Consider the following 20,315-nt stretch of genomic DNA (forward strand, 5'->3'; position numbering starts at 1 on the left):
GAGGACCAGCTAAGAGAAACGGCTCGACATAGTTTTCATGCATGATAAAGTATTGGAAAATGTTCATGGTCTGGTTCTTATTCATAGCCTTCAGTAGGACATTTCTCAAACAACCAGCGAGCATAGCAGATATGAAAACATTGCTGCTTATCTATCCATAAAATTTGACTGGATGTCTTTGATTGCAAAGGTCCACCTCAGTGTTGCTACAGCAGTGTCTTTATACTCATGAAATAGCTGTTTTGTTCTGCATAATTGGTTTGGTAAGTGGCTTACAGGGACATGCGGAAAGGACTGGGGCAGATAATGCTCTCCTCACAAAGGCCACCAATGACTCCAAAGACAGAGAAGAAAAGTTTTATACTTGTATGTAAGACGGACGGCTACCACATAAGATATACATCATCTATGCTTTATTTTGGCCATTCTTGCTCCCACTAAGTATAGCGAGTATTTATATTGCAAGAATTTTGAATGCATGTCTGAGACGTCTTCAGAAAGTAATCGTTAATTAATTGTGAAATAGGCCTTTTCAGTGGTAGACTCTAGAAAACAAGATTGAGATGTTTGAGAAACACTCAGTCAGTATTTCTTTTGTGTGTGTGTGTATTGATTAATAGACAGCCTCAGTTTAACTTTGCTTTTTGGATGGGTTGAGAACAGGATCCTTTTATTTCCATTATTATGTTCCCTGAAATCTAGTTTAGCCTGTAGGGATGAAAAGCTTCTCCTGGATATTCTCAGCTTTTACAGTTCTTCAGTGGCTGGGGTTGCAGTTCGATTTTTGAGCGTTCAGTGTCCACACTGCAGATCTTTGAACTGGAACTCTCCCAGTGGATCAGAAGGTTCGTTTACATGGCCAAGAAGCATATTTTACAAGATAAATGTGATAAATACTAAAGGTGACATTCAAGCCGCACACAGTTTTAATTGGATAAAAGTTCAGTTGGGATAGTATTTAAAAAAAAAAAAAAAAAAGTTCCCTTCAATACTTTCATTGTCACAATTATAAATAGTGCCTGGGTATGCATGTAAGTAGATTTTTAGATGAATTTTCAATGAAAGAACTTATCCATTTTGTTTATTTACTGAGCTTTCTGCACAAACTACCATTCTTTGTGCTTCATGTACGGAAATTTGACATATTTTAATTTGCATTGTGCTTTGTACTACAGTGCTCACTGTGAAAATCAGAGGCCTGTACTACAAAATAGATTTAGTATCTTACTGATGTATTTTAAGGTTCCACTGTGGATTTTTAGTGTCACTAAACTGGTTCATAGCGATGTTGGATGATTCATTTAAAGCCTGTTGTCACTTAAGACTTGAAAATTTTGTTTATTTAATATTTTTGTACAAAACCTTGAAATATTTTCTTGGCATTTTATCACATGAGCCCACCACTGCCTGTAATTACACTCACCTGTATTTCTGTGGATATCTTCTAGCAAATACTGAAACAATTCAAATGTTCTCTTGCATTTTTTTGAGGGTCTTAACGTCTGTATATAAGGAACTTGAACATAAATCTTTGTAACATAAAAACATAAACAGGTATTTTTTATGTTTATTTGTTAGAAAATAGTATTTTACAGATCTCACCAAGATCTAGCAAAAACACACCTTGAACACATTCAGTTAAAAAGAAAAAATAAATTACAATCATACAGAGTCAAATCCATGAAGGTATCCATTCATAATGAGACAGTAAGACTTTACTAATGTTGGTAGCTTTGTGTCCAAATAATTTAGTTTTAGACTTCTGTCAAAAGAAAATTATTCAGGAAGTCTTGGTTTTTGTCTAGGTCCAATCAGCTGTTCATGGTATTTGTAGTGAGGAAAGGTTGCATATGTCCCATGTTAGCTCTTTCTGATTGTACAGGCATGCACTTTCAAAAGCAGCAGCAGCAAAAGCCTGTGGCAGGTCACTTGATTACATTTCACTAGAACTTCTTTAGACATTTGCTTTTAGGAAAAACCTACTTGGGCAGCGAGATCTGGATGTGTTGGCAATTATTTTTTTTTTGAGTGTCCTCCACTTATAAGCCATATTACCTGCAGTTTATTGTCTTCTTCCACTCTTGTAACACCGCTACAAATCCCTTACCAAGCCCGTAAACTGTTGCGTAATTCTCCTTAGTCAGCTTTTTCAATCTCATGACCAAATCAAACTGAACGTCAGAAGCTTTAACAGGACACTACTCTTAAAACACTTAAAATGTAGAGGAATTATGTCCTTATGGTTAGCACCTGATGTTATGCTAATTTAAATGGAGGAACAATTTAATTTGGCCTAAAATCGAGGTTTTATCTCAAAGACGGGAGCAAAACTGGTCATAGCAACAGAGTTAAGGTAAAGGGGAAGACATAAAACATAGAATAAAAAGGAAAGGGAATGAAATGGATGAGATCTGTTTTATTCCACATCGACCCAAAAATTCCACCCACATTTTCTCTCACACCGTTTGGAAGATGGTGGAGTCATCTTTTTTTCATCATAAAGTCTGAAAACTCAACACCAGTCATTTATTGTGACACACAAGAAATTCAATAATGTCTAATTTTGCAGTTGTGTGTTCTTGTCAAAGCCGGAGCTATTTAATTTCAAAGAGCAAAAAAATGTCATGACAAAAAAAACAAATAAAGCTTTGAACTATTGATTCTTTTCTCTGCCTTTGAGATGCTTTATTTTGAAAGCTAGTCAGACTGGTGCCTAATTTGAAGCTGTAATGAGAAGTGTTTTTGTTGGCTCTTCAAAGCCAAGTGCATTATCATTCATAATTGGGTGATATTTTTTGAAAAACCTGTCCTGTCGTAAATATCTTGATATTCGGAAAACCATATGCAAGAATGCTATCTAAAAAAGGGAGAATCTTGAAAACACGTAAGAATTTTTGCTAATTGGCTAAATAATTGTAGTAGTGGAAAGACATTTGGTTGTGTTCAAATAACTATCTATATTTTTTTGCGATGTTAACTATACCCGACCTACTTTAAAAAAGAAAAAAAAAAGGATTTCATAGACCTTCAAAGTAAATGTAACAGTTTCTTTATCAGGTACATCTGTTTAATTTTCTGTTATCCCAAATGATTAATCAGGAATCATGTGGCTACATCTAAAAGCTGAGTTGAAGACACACTCCAACTGAGCATTAGAATTAGGAACAAAGAGAATTGAAGTACTTTGAACATGTCATGGTTAATGGACCCAAAAGTGGTGGTCTAAGACTTTCAGAAACTGCTGGTCCTCTGGGATTTTCCTGCACAGCCATATCTGAGGTTTACAGAAAATGGTCCAGAAAGATAGTAAATATCCTTGAGTGGCAGGTGTACGGGCAAAGATGCCTGTTTACGTCAGTCGTCAAGGCACATTGGGCAGAATGGTTGGAGATAATAGAATCAACCATATGTTAAAACCAATTATGCAGAATACCGTCTCTGAACCAATGATGTATCGAACATTGGAGCAGCAGAAGACCCCACCGGTTAGCAGTTCTGTCACCTACAACCTGGAATCTTCGGAAACAACTCTCACAAGCTCCCAAAATATGACACAAGACTAGAAAAATGCTACATGATTTGATTTGTCTAAATTTGAGCTGAGACATTCAGTTTGTAAGGTCAGAAGTTGGTGTGAACATGAAATCATGAATTCATCTTGCCTGCATCAACAGTTCATTGATGGTGAAATGGCTACTGGGGATATTTTATTGGGACAATTTTGGCCCAATTGAGCATTTTTAAACTCTTCAACCTTCCTGAGTGTTGTTATTCAGCATGTCTATCCCTTTATTACCTCAATGTACCCACATTGATAATGAATTCACTCTACTCCAATGGCCTTTATAGCCATAAGATCTTAATTCAATGTAGCACCTTTGGGATGTGTGCATCATAGTTGTCTGGTCAAAATCCCAGAGGACTGTGAGCGGTATATTCTTGAAATGTTTTAATAATTGCACCCAAAGACTGTGTATTTTGTCTGCCATTTGTCACTTTACCTTTGCTGCAGCTTCCTGTTGCAAAATAGTAGAATGGATGTAGTGTACTCACAATGTCTCTGCTGTGTTGTGCAATACTATATTGAAGTATTACCTAGAATTTTGTGATTCACAGGACATCTTGAACAACCTGGACCCTCTGGGAACTGGAGATTTGGACGATAATGATCTCATGCTGGATGTGGACCTCCCAGAGGATAGCTTGCACGGTCAGCACACACACCCACACACGCACACACACACACCCACACACACATACTCTGTCTGGTGTTGTTCTGTTTACACCACATAAGGCCATGATGAATACTTAAGTTTCTGTTGCTGGAGGTTGTCCATTATTTTTGTATAAGTGCAAACCTCCAGCAAACTGTCTTATCATAAATGTAAATTAATGCACTGCCAAGGCCTGTGCTTTCCATTTCCAGTAGTTCTTCTGTGGGATATAATGGTTTGAATAAATTGAATCCTGCTTTGCCTTGGGTGCAAACTTGCCATTGAAACATCCATTAAAGAAGTTTAATAGATGCCTTGTTGTGTATCTCGTCCTATTACTCTTTAAATATTTGTCCTTTTTTTTCTTTTTTTTAAAGAATTGTTAAATGACAACTCCAGACTTTGACTGAATGCTCCTCTGCTAACTTGGAACAGTTTTTCTACCCAGCTGTCTGGCTTTGTTTTATGAACAGGTGCACACAGATGTGCATGATTGACAATTACTGTTGCGTGAGAACCAGAGTGCGCTTATATAGAAGCGGCTCAAACATATGTTTCCCCTGACGACAGCAGTTCGATGTTGGCGTGATTGCTTTAATAGCTTAATATCCGCACCTCACATCACCAACTTCCACTTTGATATCGCATCTGTCAAAGTCTCCTACGTTTTCCTATTTTCACTCCTCAAATACAAACATGTAGACAGCAATCTCATTAAGACAGAATAAATGGTTTTTTTGTGGGTGTTAAAGGTAATCAGGTCTTAGTATTACTACATAATAACAGTACTGACATCATTATGCCCCTTTCAGGTTGTGTTGCATTATGTTATTTTGGTAGAGTGAAAAGAAGGGTCGAGGATTGACCTTTTCCTGTCATGAAATATAATGAATTCTTGGAAATGAATTTTCCCTTGTCATTCTTGAAGCCAGCCGATTCATTTCTAATGGGTTTAATGCAATAGTTCGTCATGAATGCACTCACTAGGCTTGGTTCATTCAAACAAGGCTCCCTTTAGGCGCTATGAAATTTAATCTGTTTGTATGTATGTCTGTTTGCTGTCGTGTGCGTATGAGCGTGTAACAGGGCATCTGGACACCAATGGCTGCTTATTACAAAAACTAAGGAAATAATAAGGTGGAGCACTGTGTTTTAAAGCCGGTTTTTGTCACGTCAAGAAAAAAGCTGAAATCTGAGGTTTTACTGCTTTTTGTACGCATTTCATTTTGTTGAGATTTTCTTCGTGTATCATGAAACTTTCTATTTTCTCTTTACTTTTTTAGAAAGTTCCATTCACCTGAAATTCTTCAAATCTACAGATTTCTGTGAATTTGCTAGTTTTTTATGTGATAGACCAACACAAGATAGTTTCTAATTGTAATATGGAAGGAAAGGTAAAAAAAAAAAAAAAATGGCATTCTGTGGTGGTGCTGGCAAAGGCATACCACCAGTTTTTTGCCAGTTGTTTGTTGATTCTTGCGTTGTGTGTGAATTGTGAGACAGTTATTTTTTGTTTATGGGCATGTGCACCGACTGATGGCACCCTTTGAATTTCGTTGTCCTTGTGACAATGACAATAAAGATTTATCTTATCTTATCTTATCTTAAAAGGCCATTCTTTTAAAATGGTTCTTTCCAGTGACTGCAGGGATGAACGCAAATGCAAGACATGCTTGAAGAACCTTGTATTATATTTTTTATGTTAATATTTTGGACTACTTTGGGTTTTCCCTTTAAAAAATACCGTTAAAATACAGTGAAAGTAATTTTAATTATGTGACAAAATGTTGAAAAGTTCAAGGGAAATGAGTAATCCTTTGTGTACAATTAAACAATTTTAGAACATGGAAAAAAGTATACACCTTGACACCATATAAACTGACTCACTTACTTTGTCTTTATTGTGACAGTGTATATATTTTTACCATATTAAAGTTAAAATGCTAAAAACTGCAATTCATCCTTCGCTATATAACAAGGCCACAAGGTTGTTTTTTTCCTTTGGTTCCAACAGCAGCTAAACTAAACAAGGTTCATCCTTATTGCTCACCAAAAACAAGCATGAAGTGAACTAAGCTAGCTTTTTATATGGCTTCAACAGAAACCTGGAAAACAACTAGCAAACTTTCAAATTCGGATGTGGAGTATGTAAGCAGTCATCTCCCTGTTTTTGAGAGCAGAAGGTGGTGAGAGGGAAGGGAATGTTCACACTGCAGGAATGTAAATTGGAGCGTCATCTCTTCCTACTCCTTTGCGGGCAGCAGCCATATTTATAGCTCTGATGTGTCATGGGTAGAGTTTGTGTCACAAGAGGCGAGGCAACGGAAGCGCACACCGAGGAGTTCAGTTAACTCCAGCCCGCGGGGCAGGCCGTCCGATGTGGCATGGAGAAGGGAGTTTCTTCTAAAGACCCTGACACAAAACAGGAAAAGGAAAAGTAGAAAGGAAAAGAGAAGAGAACTTGTGTAATGTTCTCATCCGGCTGTGAGGATCCTTGAAAGGAGAGAGGCCACAGTTTTTCTCTCTCCCAGCTGGCAACTTCCTTCGCTTGGACACAAACCAGTCACCTCCCCTGATCTCCCCAGCACCACCACAGCCGACTCTCTCTCTCTCTCTCCTCTACCAGCTCCAGTTCCTAAGGAGTTCCCAGAAAAACAAGGCCATCAACAAAGACGGGGGTCAGACAGCCCAGGAGCTCGGCTGACTTTTTTCCCCCCGGCCTTTTGACAAATCATCAGCTAACTGAGCAGAGTTTCGATTCTCTCCAGTGTATTCCTGACTTTGTCCAAGTTCATGGATTTTTTTATTTTATTTTGTTTTATTCAGTTTATATTTCTTCCTGAAGGACTTTATTTGAGCTGAAGGAGTCATTGGAGGCTCCTTAGTTCCTAGGAATGTGACGGCTGCATATCAGACCGGCTGTCTGCGTCTGCGCTATGTGGTGACCCTCTGGGTAAAGTATGCTAAACACGGCTGCTGAATTTCTTTGAATGAGGTTTGCTGTCTTTATCTGTTTCTTGCTTCTTTGAGCGTCTCGCACATAAAAGCCAGAAGCCATTTTGGTTTGCTGGGAACCATGCTTTCTCAGCTGTCAGCTTTGTTATCGTCATAGTTTAAGACATGACTCTGTAAGTGTTGCAGAATATGGAGTCGTTGGGAGTTTCTTTTCAAAAAAGAGAGAGGAGAAGTACTTTCTTAAACTTGAATCCAGCTTTTTCTGTTCTGCCCCAAGTATAACTGCATCACACTTTTTTTCCCTCGCTCTTGTCTCTTTGGTATATTACTGATGTCTCACCCATGCTCCACATTCTTTCCCTACAGACTTTGACAGCATGTCTCTCATGGAGGGCTCAGACAGAGGTAGCCGACAGGGGCAGCGACGCAAGCAGCACCGCTGGAGTGGCCCAGATCACTTCTTCCATGACAGCAGGTTGGTCAGGCTTCCAAAAAAAAAAGAGAAGTGAAAAATAAAATCAAACTAGCAAAACAAATAACATGACTTTTTTTTCTCTTTCTTTCAGGCTTCATTTCTTTAGTAATTATGACAATCACAAGACTTCTCGTCTTCCTTCTCGTCCTATCCAGTCTGATGGCAAGCAGCCAGTCTATAAACCAATTTTGGATGAACTCACTCTGGAGCACATGACACAGGACTGCAGCGTGCTGAGGAATCAACTTCTCAGGCTCAAAACGTTTCTTCAGGTTAGCCACAAATTTGCCGACCACCTTAGAAATGTACCTATTTAGCAACTGAAGGATCTTATGTTGTTTGCTTATGTTGTCGTTCTGTAAAAACAAAATAGTTTTAAATCAGTTTTTTTAACCGCAGTTGCACAAACATCGATTTGTGACACACTGATCAGAATCATGGGGCCGGTCTCTGACTTTTAGACTTAATTTTGTCACATTAAGGTTTGTTTTCAAAATATAACAGAACATATAAAATGCATTAACATAAACATGTCACAGAAAGTAAGGGATTTTATGTTTGGACTATTATTTTTTTTAGTGTTGTGATATTGGTTCTTAGCAGAAAATATAGTCTTGGAAAGCCTCTTTTTTTCCCTTTTCATGGTGTCACATTCACATTTACATTTTTTTTTTTGCTTTATCAAAACAGATTTCTCTTAATCTGTTTTAGACAACTTGTATAAATAGGGGTCAAATTAAAAAAAGTAAAATGCATTTGTATGTTGTTGCCAAATTCTCTCCACAAATGCCTAACATTATTCTACAATTCACCCCAATTTGGTGTTATTTGGTTAGCAAGACATGTTTGAAACTTAACGGTTGGTTGAGTTGGTCACTGTTATGAACTGTAAATCAGAGCTGATCCCACAAGTATTCAGTGGTCAGCACTGAAAGCAGATAATCATTTTTACACCTAAATTCTGTGGTAAACCACAGTCTAAGAGGGTGAACGTTGACATCTTAAGGTTGAAACCGGTTGCAGAATCCTGTCACAATATCTGCCTGCTTTGAGATTGCCTTTATTGATGGCACACCTTGTATTTCTAGTGAGAGAGATGCCACTGCACTCCATCCTCCCGCCTCCACAGAAACACAAAGAAGCCAAACAAAAGTTTCCTTACTTTTTGTGCTAATTATAAATATATTTTCTTGCTCTTTCCTGCTGTTAGCACTCATTAGTTTTTAATATTAGTAGCTGGGGTGATGTGTGTGGAAGATAAGTGGCTGTGAAACAGGTTTTTACTATTACTTACAGCGAAAACAAGATTATTACAGAGTTGATATGTTTTTGCTTCCCTTAGCATCTTATACAAATACTTATACACTTATACATTGGTATTAATAAAACTGCAATTTGTGTATTCTTATGTTAACACTGGTAATTTTTAATGGCTGCCAACATTTTCCCTGACAGTGGTTTTTATCAAAAAGACAAAGCAGAGCGACTTCATTATAATTATTTTAGTCTTCTCGTTATCTATGTCAAGGCCGACTCTCTCTTGCAACCCGAATTAACTGCAGACATGTCATCATTGCCATCAATGATGGGGATGCTTTTTGCGATGTTTTTTTACATCGCAAAAAAAACTTTAATGCTGAGGTTGTTCTACCCAAAAGCAATTTTGAAGGGATGAACAAAAATGCAAGATATGCTTGAAAAACCTTATACAATGTCATTTCATGTCAAAAACTTTGGGTTTTGCCCTTTAAAAATAACATTAAAATACAGTGAGATTTGTTTTAGATTTTTTTTTTTATGTGACACAATGTTGAAAAGTTCAAGGGACATGAATAACTAATTTATTGACAGAAGCCCTGGAGTGTGGTTGGAAGCTTTTTTTATACAACTGAATTATTTAAGAACCTGGTACGAATCAGGTGATATACACTTTGAAACCATAAAACTGTATAAAAGAATACATTTTTTTGACCATATTTGAGTTAAAAACTGTAATTCTTCCTTTGGTACATGACATAAACAAGGTGATATTTTTTGTCCGGTACCAACAGCAGCTAAACCAGTCCAGGTCAAGTTTTAGAACTGACCAAAAATGAGCATGGAGGGAAGTCAATTATTTTTCGAAAGGGCTTCAACAAATTAACTGCAGACATGTCTTAACATATTACAAGAAAAACTTTGTAAATAACCTCTTATATCTCTGTACTTATTTTTACTTCAGTTTTCAACACTCCAGTCATACTGTAAAATAGCAATAGTTGTTGTTGACTTGGAGGTGCCTGCTGGTTCTTTCACATATCAGAAAAAGTTTTGACTTTTGAGATTTCCCAGTTCATCTAAAACATTGATATTTCCATTTGCTTTAAATAATATCTGTTTGCTGAGTTTCCTTTATCTCACTGCAGAGAAAGTCAAACCCTTCGATTGCATTGCCTCAGGTGCAAAAATGTTTCCTTCACCATTAACAAACTCTCATCATGTTTTTTTTTTTCTCTCTTTCTTTTCATACTATGTTGAGCTCAAGGCATACACTGTGCAGCAAGCCTCCTCTTGCTGAATCTAAATTTATTTTTGGCACATTGCTCTGAAATTCAAAGTTCTTTCAGCTTTGGCGCCATTTAGCGGCACAATTTCAGCGTAACGTTAATGAGCGCCAGACTTAACGGGCTCTCCCAGTTGAGTGACAGAACGATGAATACCGAACACCTTTTGTGACAGATCAAGATATGGCATTTGAAGCCTTACACTTTGAATAACTGTAACTGACATTTTGTCTTAAATTTTTGACAAGTTTTTTTTTTTTTTTTTTTCAAATTTTGACAACAAGCCACGACTGTTACTGGAGTATAAAAATTTGTTTGGTGTTGTCAGCAGAAACCCCCTCAAAAACTGCTGCTCCGACGTACGCTCGCTGAGATGAGGCTCTTGCAGCTTTTGGATTCAATAAAATAAATATGTTGAATATTCGATCCCATACTGTGCCTTTGGTTTGTAGCACCTTTGGCTGGCAGATCAGGGTCCGAGGAGAATATGTGCGGGAGGATGAGGTTCTTTCACGGCTGTGAAATATTGCTTTTGAGGCATGCCTGAGGCAATTGATTCAGCTCACTTTGTTCTCCGCATCTGTTTGTTTGCCCCCCTCTGTGTGTGCGTGTTTCTTGTTTCAAGCTTGAAGAAACAGGGTCTCCAGCAGATGTTTGTGAGCAGACGGAAGACAATACCACTGTGTTACAGGTAAAGAAACTTGAGGTTTTGCAATGTTTTTGCACCAAATACAAATCAATGCACAATATTTTCCACTATCTAATGTTATCTGCTAGTAGTGCGGCGTGCTGTATATGTTTCTGCTTTCAGATGGAGGCCCTGATTAAGGAAGTGCAGGTGCTCAGGGAAGAGCTGAGGGGTAGAGACAAGACTATAGCTCTGCTCACTCTGCAGTGCCAGCAGCTACAACATCAGCAGCAGCAGCGCGATCAAATGGTGAGTTGGTATGAACAGGATTGATACAAGTGAAAAGTCACAACATGCTAAATTGTTAATATACTCATAATGTATTCATTAGAGCTTAGAGAGGTGTTGCTGTTCTGCTATATGTTATACACTCGAATAAAAAAGAAAAGCTTCTTTTTAGGCTGGAATAATGTCTAAAACTAAATAGCCAGAATGTTTGAGGAAATTGTACACAGCTTCCTAATCAAATCCAATAAAAAATGAAATTTGTGATGGACTTCATTTTTCAGTAGTTAAGATGGAGAGAGGAGCACCACTTTGTGAATGTCTGCATGGGAACACAGGGCAACAGTCTTTATCATCCATGAAGCAAAAATTTTGGAAAATCTGGAGATATATTTGACATTATGAATATTATTGTTATAAAATTGTTGACATAATCACAGAAGAAATTGTGAAAATAACAGTTTAGAGGTTTTGTCTCATTTTCCCTACATGACCCCGTCACCATGTTTCGCAGCAGTATCTGTTCGGGGCAGTAAGGCTTCTGCATGTTGGCCGAAAACCTGTTTGTCTTTCTATGCTTACTATGTTCTGGGAAACTTCTTGAGGGTTTCGTTTAACAATGGCTTTCTTCTTGCTGCGCCACCATTCAGAAAATATTTACTGAGAGTAGCGCTAATAGTTGTTTTGTCAACGTGTTCTTCCACCAGACCTCCAAAGTTACAATAAGCCTTTTGTCTGCTTTCTCTTGTCTGCCCTGTCAGTTTAGGCTTTGCTATGTGTGTTAAGTGTGCACACAATTAGATTTTCTGTCAACTTTTTGATAATTGACAGAGGATTGCTTTATGAGATATTCAAAGCTTGGCATATTGATTTATAACCTAACCCTGCTTTAAACTTCACAAATTGTTGTTGACTAATGTTCTCTACAAAACATCTGAGGCTTTTACAGAACAGCTGGATTTCACTGCGATCAAATCACACAAAGATAGACTCTGTTTCCAGATAAAGTCATGTTTGAAAGAAAGTTAGCATCAGAACGCTGGGTTCCTACTGACGGGCACACTACTTATATTTAAAGGTATTGGAGTTATTATGTTGGAAAGCAAATGGCTTTCACATTTTTCAAAATTTTGTTTGTTAAAAAGAATTTTAAAAAAGTCAAACCCATTTTCTCTTCTTGTTATGGTTTACTTGATTCTGCTGTGGTTTGTATTGATCTACCACATAAAATGCATTAAATATTTTGGCTACGACATGACAAAACTGAATATAAAGTAGGTGAAACTAATAATTTTGATAGATGTGCCGATATTTTTTTTTTTCAGTGATCCATTAAAAGTTATAAAAATATCATCCCTTCCCTCTGATTTCTGAAAAATAATTAGCTGTAAAGATGATCTGTCATTGAATGTGTTTGATTATACAAATCAACATTTGATAAACATTCTAAATTACCTCTGTATGACTGACTATTTTATTTTTATGGAAAGTGACAAAAAGATTTTGAAAACATATGTACTTTTAATGTCATTAGAACACAAAGAGTGTAGTTCTTGTGCTGCAAGCACTTAGTTTCTCTTTCAGTTGTTCAATTATTTTCTGTTAGTGTGTCTTTGAGATCTGTGTCAATGAAATGCTGCTAGTCAGCACAGTTTATGCTGCTTGGTTTGTGCAAAAGGAGCATATTACAGACAATACTTTGATTACATCATCCAGTGTGACAGCACTGCTGCTAAGCTGCCAAATGGATAGAGAAGTCATGCAGTAACACTGCTCATTGTGTGTGTGGGGAATTAAATTGATGGCTATTTTGCTCTAGCCCTACATGCACTGTTGCTCAAGCCTTCAAACAACATCTATTCTGTTTGATTTTGACTGGCTCCATTTCCATTCTAACATTCATTAGTGTTCTCTCGTTAGCCAATAAAAAAAAAAAAAGAAAAGAAAAATCATCATATGCATGGCTGACATTATTCAAATCACTGCCACAGTGAGAAATACCAAAATGTCAAAGCAGGACCTATCCACCAGCTTATCTGTGACATGCTGTCTGGCCAATTAGGATTAACAACCACCCAAAGCTCTTCAGTCTGCACAATATTGTTACACCCTTAACTTCCAACAATCAAAGAGACAAATGAACACATTTTTTGTGCTCTCTGGCTGTCTTTAATGAGTTTAAAAGTTGTTAGAGTGAAAGTGTGTGCTCAAAGAAGAAAACAAAGGAAAATTCACTTTACTAACTCACTCCTGACGCTTCTTTTCTTGAGGGAATCCAAACTTGGGAGAAAAATCAGATGATGATGTGTATTTTTTTTTCTGCTCTGATTTCTTTACATGTAACAATAGACTTACGGATAGGAGGGGAAAAAAAACCAAACAACAGGGCAAAAGAGTTTTAGGGTCCAGGCTGAGTGAGAGAAACTAGCAATTCCAGCAGGATTGTTTTTGAGTCCATGAAGACTGCTGGTTCAACTTGAATTAGTGAGTCAATGTCTGGGTGTTTGTTCCTGAAATTGGTGTGCTGTTTAAACCTGTTAAAAGGCTGAAGCCGGTAACAGCTGACTGAATGCGACATAATGGAGAAAGAAAAAAAAAAATGGAGGTGTGCGTTACAGCAAGATGTCTTTTTTTCCATGTGTGTACTTGGAGGGCTGAGATTGAAAAATGTGAGAGAAAAGCAGAGCTATTAGAAACTGAAAAATGCTATTAAAGTCCCACTTGACCGAAAGCAGCCTCAGGTTTAGCCAGTGGTTCCTCCAATCTTTTAGTTATTATATCTAAATTATCATGTAATCGTTTTTCTTTGAACCTGGGATGGCTCACGTTAAATTTCCAATCATGTTTTGAAATTCTTATCAAAGTTTAAATAATATTCTGACTCCTGGTTTTCTTCTACAGTAAGCTGATTCTGTATCTGAAGTCTGAAATGGTATCTCATAACACCATAAATGTATTCTGATACAGTTAAAAAAATATATAAATCAAATTAAATCAATGCATTTTTATTTTAGAGTGTGATAGGGTGTAATAAAATGAGGCCTTTTTCTGGGATCAGTTACAGTTTGGTGCGATAAAACATATGAATTATGTCAAATATAAATACAAAAAGAAAATTAGACAAATTTTAAAAATGAATGGCATTATGTAATGTACATGATCTTAGCAGTAGTTTGTTATAATACATTGATGGAGAAAGTTGATGGAGAGGTTCTCATGGGTCTCTGACAAATGTTAATGTGCAACATACAATCGAAAGTGATTGTATGTTGTATTGTCGTACTGTTTATCTTTGAAAAACATGCTTTTAAAAGCTTTTACTAACCAAAGAAAAGGTATTAATATCTCAATAATGGCTCACTTTGATTTGAAATAAGTTTAAGCAACATTTCTCTCCAGTCAGTGTTCATTTTTCATCTAGATCTTTACTTGATAAACAACTACACCTGCTGTTTCTCAGCATATATCAATATTTCATGGTGGGCTTGCTATTTATACCTCCTGCTAGAAGCTTACATACTTGCATCAGATGCTTATGTTAATTTTGGGCTTTTAATGATGCAATTTAACAGTTTTTTCTCTAGAATTAATACTTCAAATCAATTTGAGAAACAAGAATTAGGTGCACAAGCTTGAGTTCAATGCATTTCCAGCTAACCCATGCAGGTTTGCAATGGGCTCAAATAAAGACGTACACACCCAACCTTTTTGCATTGATCATGGCATAATTCTGGCTGGATATTCAACTCTTTCACTTATCAGAAGTGTTTAGTTTTAAGTGGTTAGCCTCCAGACGTCGAACAGCTTTTTAAGCACCGTTCATAAAATTTAAATTGTATTAAAATCAGGGCGTTTATTTGAGAAGCCTTTGTGTTTGAGATTATTGTCCTATTGAAAAACCTGTCAAACTTTTAACCATCTGACTCAAACCATTACACTCGGATAAAAGAAAATAGGCTCAAATGATGAGAAGCAACCCAAAACTCACTGTGGCTCAAGCTGATCAGGATCTTGAAGATGCTGGAACAAAAACCACTATCCACTATGAAGGAGCTTTTAGCGAATTATGACATAGATGGGGACCCAATCGTCACTTGCAAACATGACTGAAATCTGCAGCTGTCCTTTGTGGACAAGCTAAAGGCCTTTATGATCTGCTATGACAAAGATGGATGGATATTTTTAAATTTTTTTTGTAGTATTCAATGTGAGGTTTTCAAACCTAAGAGGTCTGTACCAACACTCATGCATGGAAGTTGCAGCAGCAAGATCAGGAAATTCAATATTTTTCAACTTCAACTCAAATCAACTTCTAGATCGATCAGAATTGGACACAACAGAGTGATACAACAAGACAATAACCCCAAATAAACATAAGAAATGGTTTTACGATAAAGATGTGTGGAATATCCTTGATGTCAGACTAGTAAAAATAAATGTAACCATACCAGGAAGTCAACCAGTTTATGTTTTGATAGTAGACGGATGTTGAAAAATTGAACCAGAATCATGCCAGTACACACTTATAACTACAAAGCAAAGTGGCTTCACTGCCACTTGCCACATGACATTGACATGCATTTATATATTTCAGTCTCTATGTATAATTTAGAACCTTTGTCTATTAGTATAATCCTAAGTGTGTCATGTTTCTAGTCTTTCACAATTTGAGCACAGCTTTCTTTATTTTCCTCCCTGCGTTTTAGCCCCATGAAGGTCAGCAAGTTAGATGTCAGTGCCGCCATCGGAGGACGTCCACTTCATTACATCACAACGAAAGACAGATGGACACACGGATGCAGCGGTACGACAAAGCTACCCAGACGTATTGGAGAACGCCGAGCCACCCTGTAAGTCCAAATATTGTTCAGTCTAATTCTTCATTGCGGAAAGTTGAATTTGAAACAAAATTAAGTCGCTTCATGTGGATAAAGGCTCAATGAATACTATTTTAGCAAGTATTTGACAACACTGCTGCATTGATTCTGTGACTAAATTAACAAATTATCATGTAAAAAAAAAAGAAAAGAAAAAGCATCTCCCCTGCAATTTACAGTGGTAAGCAGACTGGTGACTGACTGCAACCATGCAGTGCGTTAATCAGTTGAGTGCCTCTCCAGTCACCCACCACTGGAAAGACCTGCCAGGGAGGTAAATCACTGTGCTGGCCTCCCCTCCCCTGTTTATTAAACTGTCTGTTTGCTTGTCACAGTGTCTCTTACTGTAAAACCATCCAGATCCAGTTCAACTTGGGGTGCAATGTTAATGTTTGAGTGATAAAGAAAGACAGCGGGGAACATAGGAATGGAATGAGAGGGAAAACAGAAAAATGTTTATGTACGTGTTTTCCGTTTGCAGTGTTTCGCTCAGCGGCACACGGGGTTTCAGCCAATTATTGATTTTACAGCAGGAGAGCCACAGGCAGCATGATTAGCAAACTGTACACTAATTGATCCGCTTCCAGCTAAAAGGATGAAACACACACACAGAACCATGTTATGTTTAGATTTTATATTTAAGGCCAATAATGATTTAAAACAGAAAATTACCTTATTTGTCTTTTTGATTGCAATGCACTATTAGAGCTATTCTCTGAGGTGGGAAAATCTATGTTTTGATTTACTACACGTAGACACAAGCTATATTACCATCTACATTACAAAGTAATCTTGATAGCAATAGCAGATTATGGTTTAAAAGTTTCCATGGCAACTATTAAAGCGGGGCTCTATGCTCGATGATATTCATCTCTGTAGTGAGAGCATTTGTGTCTGACCTGTGCTACCTGGCACATAATGACTCAGTAAAACACAAAACGCATTCAACATGTTCTTTGTCAAAGCTTACTATTACTCTGAAAAGCTCTCTGTGAACCTTTTGGAACGATGTAGCAAGTAAAAAGAAAAGAGACTACTGAATAAAAAAAGCAGTAATAGTTGATCTGTACAAGATCTCTGCATTTCACAAACGTCAGAATCAAGCTCGGCTTCGGTATTCCTCCCATAACTGAACTCGTTTTGATATTATTTAAAAACTTTTTTTTTTTATCTATTACTTTTCAAAACCATTTTTCTTTTGCTTCCAGTTATGCTTTTGTACCATGTTGTTAAATGCCATGTTAAAAAAAAAAAAGAAAAAAGAGAGGAGATAAAAGACCAGTATCTTTTATTTTAGTTTTAGTCATAGATCTAAAACTAAAATTATTTTTCTATCAGGCATGATCTCACAGTGAAGAATTAAGAATTAACTCAATGGGAGTTAAGTGATGTAGTGAAAAAAAGAATTGAACAAAATCACTTCAGGTGAAATTATATGTACGCTTAGCAATTCCTTTAAAATAAATGCACCTTACGCGTATTTTATTTATTTAAACTGACATTTTATAATTAGTCACAATTCCTACAAACTACTGCTTTTGTAATTGGTAATTTTCAGTTACCCTTCAATTTGAACATGGTGTGAAACAAAGCTCGTTTAACTTTTAGCACAGACATCAAGCAGGATGGTAAACAAAATATGAAGAGTCTTTAATTTTTGAAAATTGCCACAGGGTCCAGTTGTTTGGGAGGAATTAAAAGAAAAACAATTTTCTGCTCATATGTAGCAAGTTTAAACCAGTAAAGACTGTTAAATGCTACTGAGATTTTAACTTGAATCATGTTCTTAGGTTAAGCAAATCTAAGATTGACCAACAGACACTCTGGGTGGGTTCGGTGTGAAATATGAATATTGATGTCACTGGTGCCAATAAATTTGCCAGCAAAGATTTTGGTGTTGTAGGATTATTCCTTACTAAATAAATACAGCAAAATTAGGTTACTTTTTTTTTCCAACATTTTTGAAAGTGAGAGTATATTATCCCAATTAAAGATGGTGATATTTTATGCCTTTATTTACCCATAGAGTTGTCAGCCGTGTTGTACATGTCTGTATCTGCCTAATCAGTGTTCGAGAGGTAAAAATGTACACTGAGATTTCTGGAGTCACTGAATTCAACCGGCGTCTTTACATCTTTGCAGTAAATCCTTTTGCCTCTGTATCTTGTGTCATGGGGTCTCTGTAAATTGCGCTTGCTTTCCGCTGATATTATCTGGGCCCGATAGATATCTGGAGAATTTAGAGGCTTGGTGCACCTCAGGCTCTTTGTTGACTCTTCCTAAACGGTTTTCCACAGGCTCCACTGCTCTCCTGGAGAGAGAGGCGTTTGCTTCTGCAGGAGAAATGGCAATTTGGTGGCAGGGAAACATACATTTAAATACCTTAAAAAGAAGATGCCTTAGAATGGTTTTGACACCAAGACAGGTTATCTGTCAGGTTTAATGTTTTAGCTGATATTTCCACAAAGTACAGTTTATTTCCATAAAAGTAAAATGTCAGGTGTTTAGCCAGAATTGCAATTTCTAACAGAACTGAATACTTTCATACTGCAGCAGTTCTTTTTTTTTTTTTATTTCAAATCACACAGATGATCCAGGACTGACAGAATGCCACAGAGGCAGACGAGGAGAGGTGTTTAATTTGTATTTAAAACAGAGTAGTCATTAAATTTGTCTAGCGAGACAACAATAGAACCCAAAAGCCCTGTATCTTGGTGTTATTTGTGCGCCATGAATTATGCAGCTGTACAGCTCATCTTTAAGAGACCATGTGTGAGTAATTAAGTGTTTCTGGGTTTTCGTCCAGCTCATTCTGTTGTATATAATATGCTTGTCAATATCAGCTGAAACAGGCTTTTATTAAGTCTTCTAATAAATTTCTAAAAACCTGCAGAGAAAGCTGTCAAAGTAAATAAGTTCCAATTTCAACTTGGAAGACTCATAGCCATTTAGACATTGTTTACACGTATTTTCAATGATATAACAAGGACACCGGAAGCGCTATAAGTCAAAATAGCCCTTCACTAGGAAGACCTCACACTAGACCTCAAGCTGCTTGGATTTGTTGGCTCCTTCACTTTTCCTCCACTCTGGATTACCTTTTTCTAAAAGGAGGAACAATAGTCAAGTCCTTTTTCTCCTCAATCCAGATGACACTTCTGATAGCTTCAGAAGTGTTTTATTTAGGAGCAGGTTAACTCTGTGAAAGTTGTACAGTCATTTCTCTGACAACCGTCCAAGTCTTGTGAATGCCCCCCAAAAGTCTTGAATGGGCTTTGTTTCGCAGTCGTCTTGAGGCTGTGACTGTCCCTACGGCTTGAGTAATTTATTTGTGTACTTCCCTTTTATAGGTTTGAATATAGCCCTCTTCTTTAGCATTCATTTGTTGTGGCTTGCCCTCTTTATGGATAGTCTCAATGACAGTCAGGTGGAGAACTGTCAAGTCGATGAAAGTTCAGGGTTCACAGATGACATCATGGCAAAGGCAAACAAGACAGAAGCTCACAGCCTTGTTGAAAAATGCAACAAAACTGGAAAATGTTTAAAAATATATATTTATAACTAGATGAGCCAGAGAAATCTCACTTTTGCCTGCACACCTCTCCAGTATTTGTTGATGGTCAGTGCTGGAGGGTGGGGTAATTGCAAATTACTGTACAAAAACAGGCTTTGTTAACACCCCCAAGTAGCTCATCGGGTGCAACTTTGAGGCCTGTTTTCCCATTAATCTAATTTGCAAAGTGCCAAAATTCAAATGGCCACTTTTTTTTTTTCTATGTGTTTGAAATCATTACAAAGCTTAGACTTCACACTTTCATAATCTGTAAATGTCTATAAACGTCCACGGGGAGCCTTATGTAAAATTAAAATTTTCTGAGAAACTTAATTTCGGGTATTCATAAATTATAAGTTGCGCTAATCAAAATTAACATGTCAATTCCTACACTACTTCAGTTTGCATCTAAGGAATTCATATAGTATGAGTTTCATGTTTTGAATCAAGTTAGAGAAATGGATTACTTTTTTTAAATGATTTTACTTCTGGTTTTATATTCTATTTGAAGGACTGGCCACAGATGTTAGGAAACGTGCAGTGCAGCATTTTATGATCATCTGCATGCAATTTAAGTTTCTTGCTTGCAAGAAATACAGGGAGAAAAGAAAAGATACTTACTAAAATGGAAAGAGTTGTATGTCAATATACAAGCGCATAATATCGGTCAAGCTCGTTGGAGCTCATCACACACCATGCATCACAGAAACCACTTAAATATCACTTGTAGAGCAATACTCTGTGCGAGCAGCTCCCCGGAGGAATCACAGCAGTATAAAAAACAA

At 37.0% G+C, this 20,315-nt stretch overlaps 1 protein-coding gene across 2 annotated transcripts in view; it reads left to right on the forward strand.

The window, feature by feature from the left end:
- ccser2 (coiled-coil serine rich protein 2) overlaps positions 1–20,315 on the forward strand; it is a 57,819-nt gene that overhangs the window by 22,004 nt on the left and 15,500 nt on the right. For both annotated transcript variants that reach the window (XM_014470679.2, XM_023327575.1), the window contains exons 4-9: positions 4,117–4,210; positions 7,536–7,644; positions 7,736–7,916; positions 10,813–10,878; positions 10,999–11,124; positions 15,807–15,950. In XM_014470679.2, coding sequence (XP_014326165.1) covers positions 4,117–4,210; positions 7,536–7,644; positions 7,736–7,916; positions 10,813–10,878; positions 10,999–11,124; positions 15,807–15,950 — 720 coding nt within the window. The remainder of the gene's footprint in view (positions 1–4,116; positions 4,211–7,535; positions 7,645–7,735; positions 7,917–10,812; positions 10,879–10,998; positions 11,125–15,806; positions 15,951–20,315) is intronic.

Source organism: Xiphophorus maculatus, chromosome 22 (genome assembly GCF_002775205.1).
Source record: "Xiphophorus maculatus strain JP 163 A chromosome 22, X_maculatus-5.0-male, whole genome shotgun sequence".
NCBI lineage: Eukaryota > Metazoa > Chordata > Actinopteri > Cyprinodontiformes > Poeciliidae > Xiphophorus > Xiphophorus maculatus.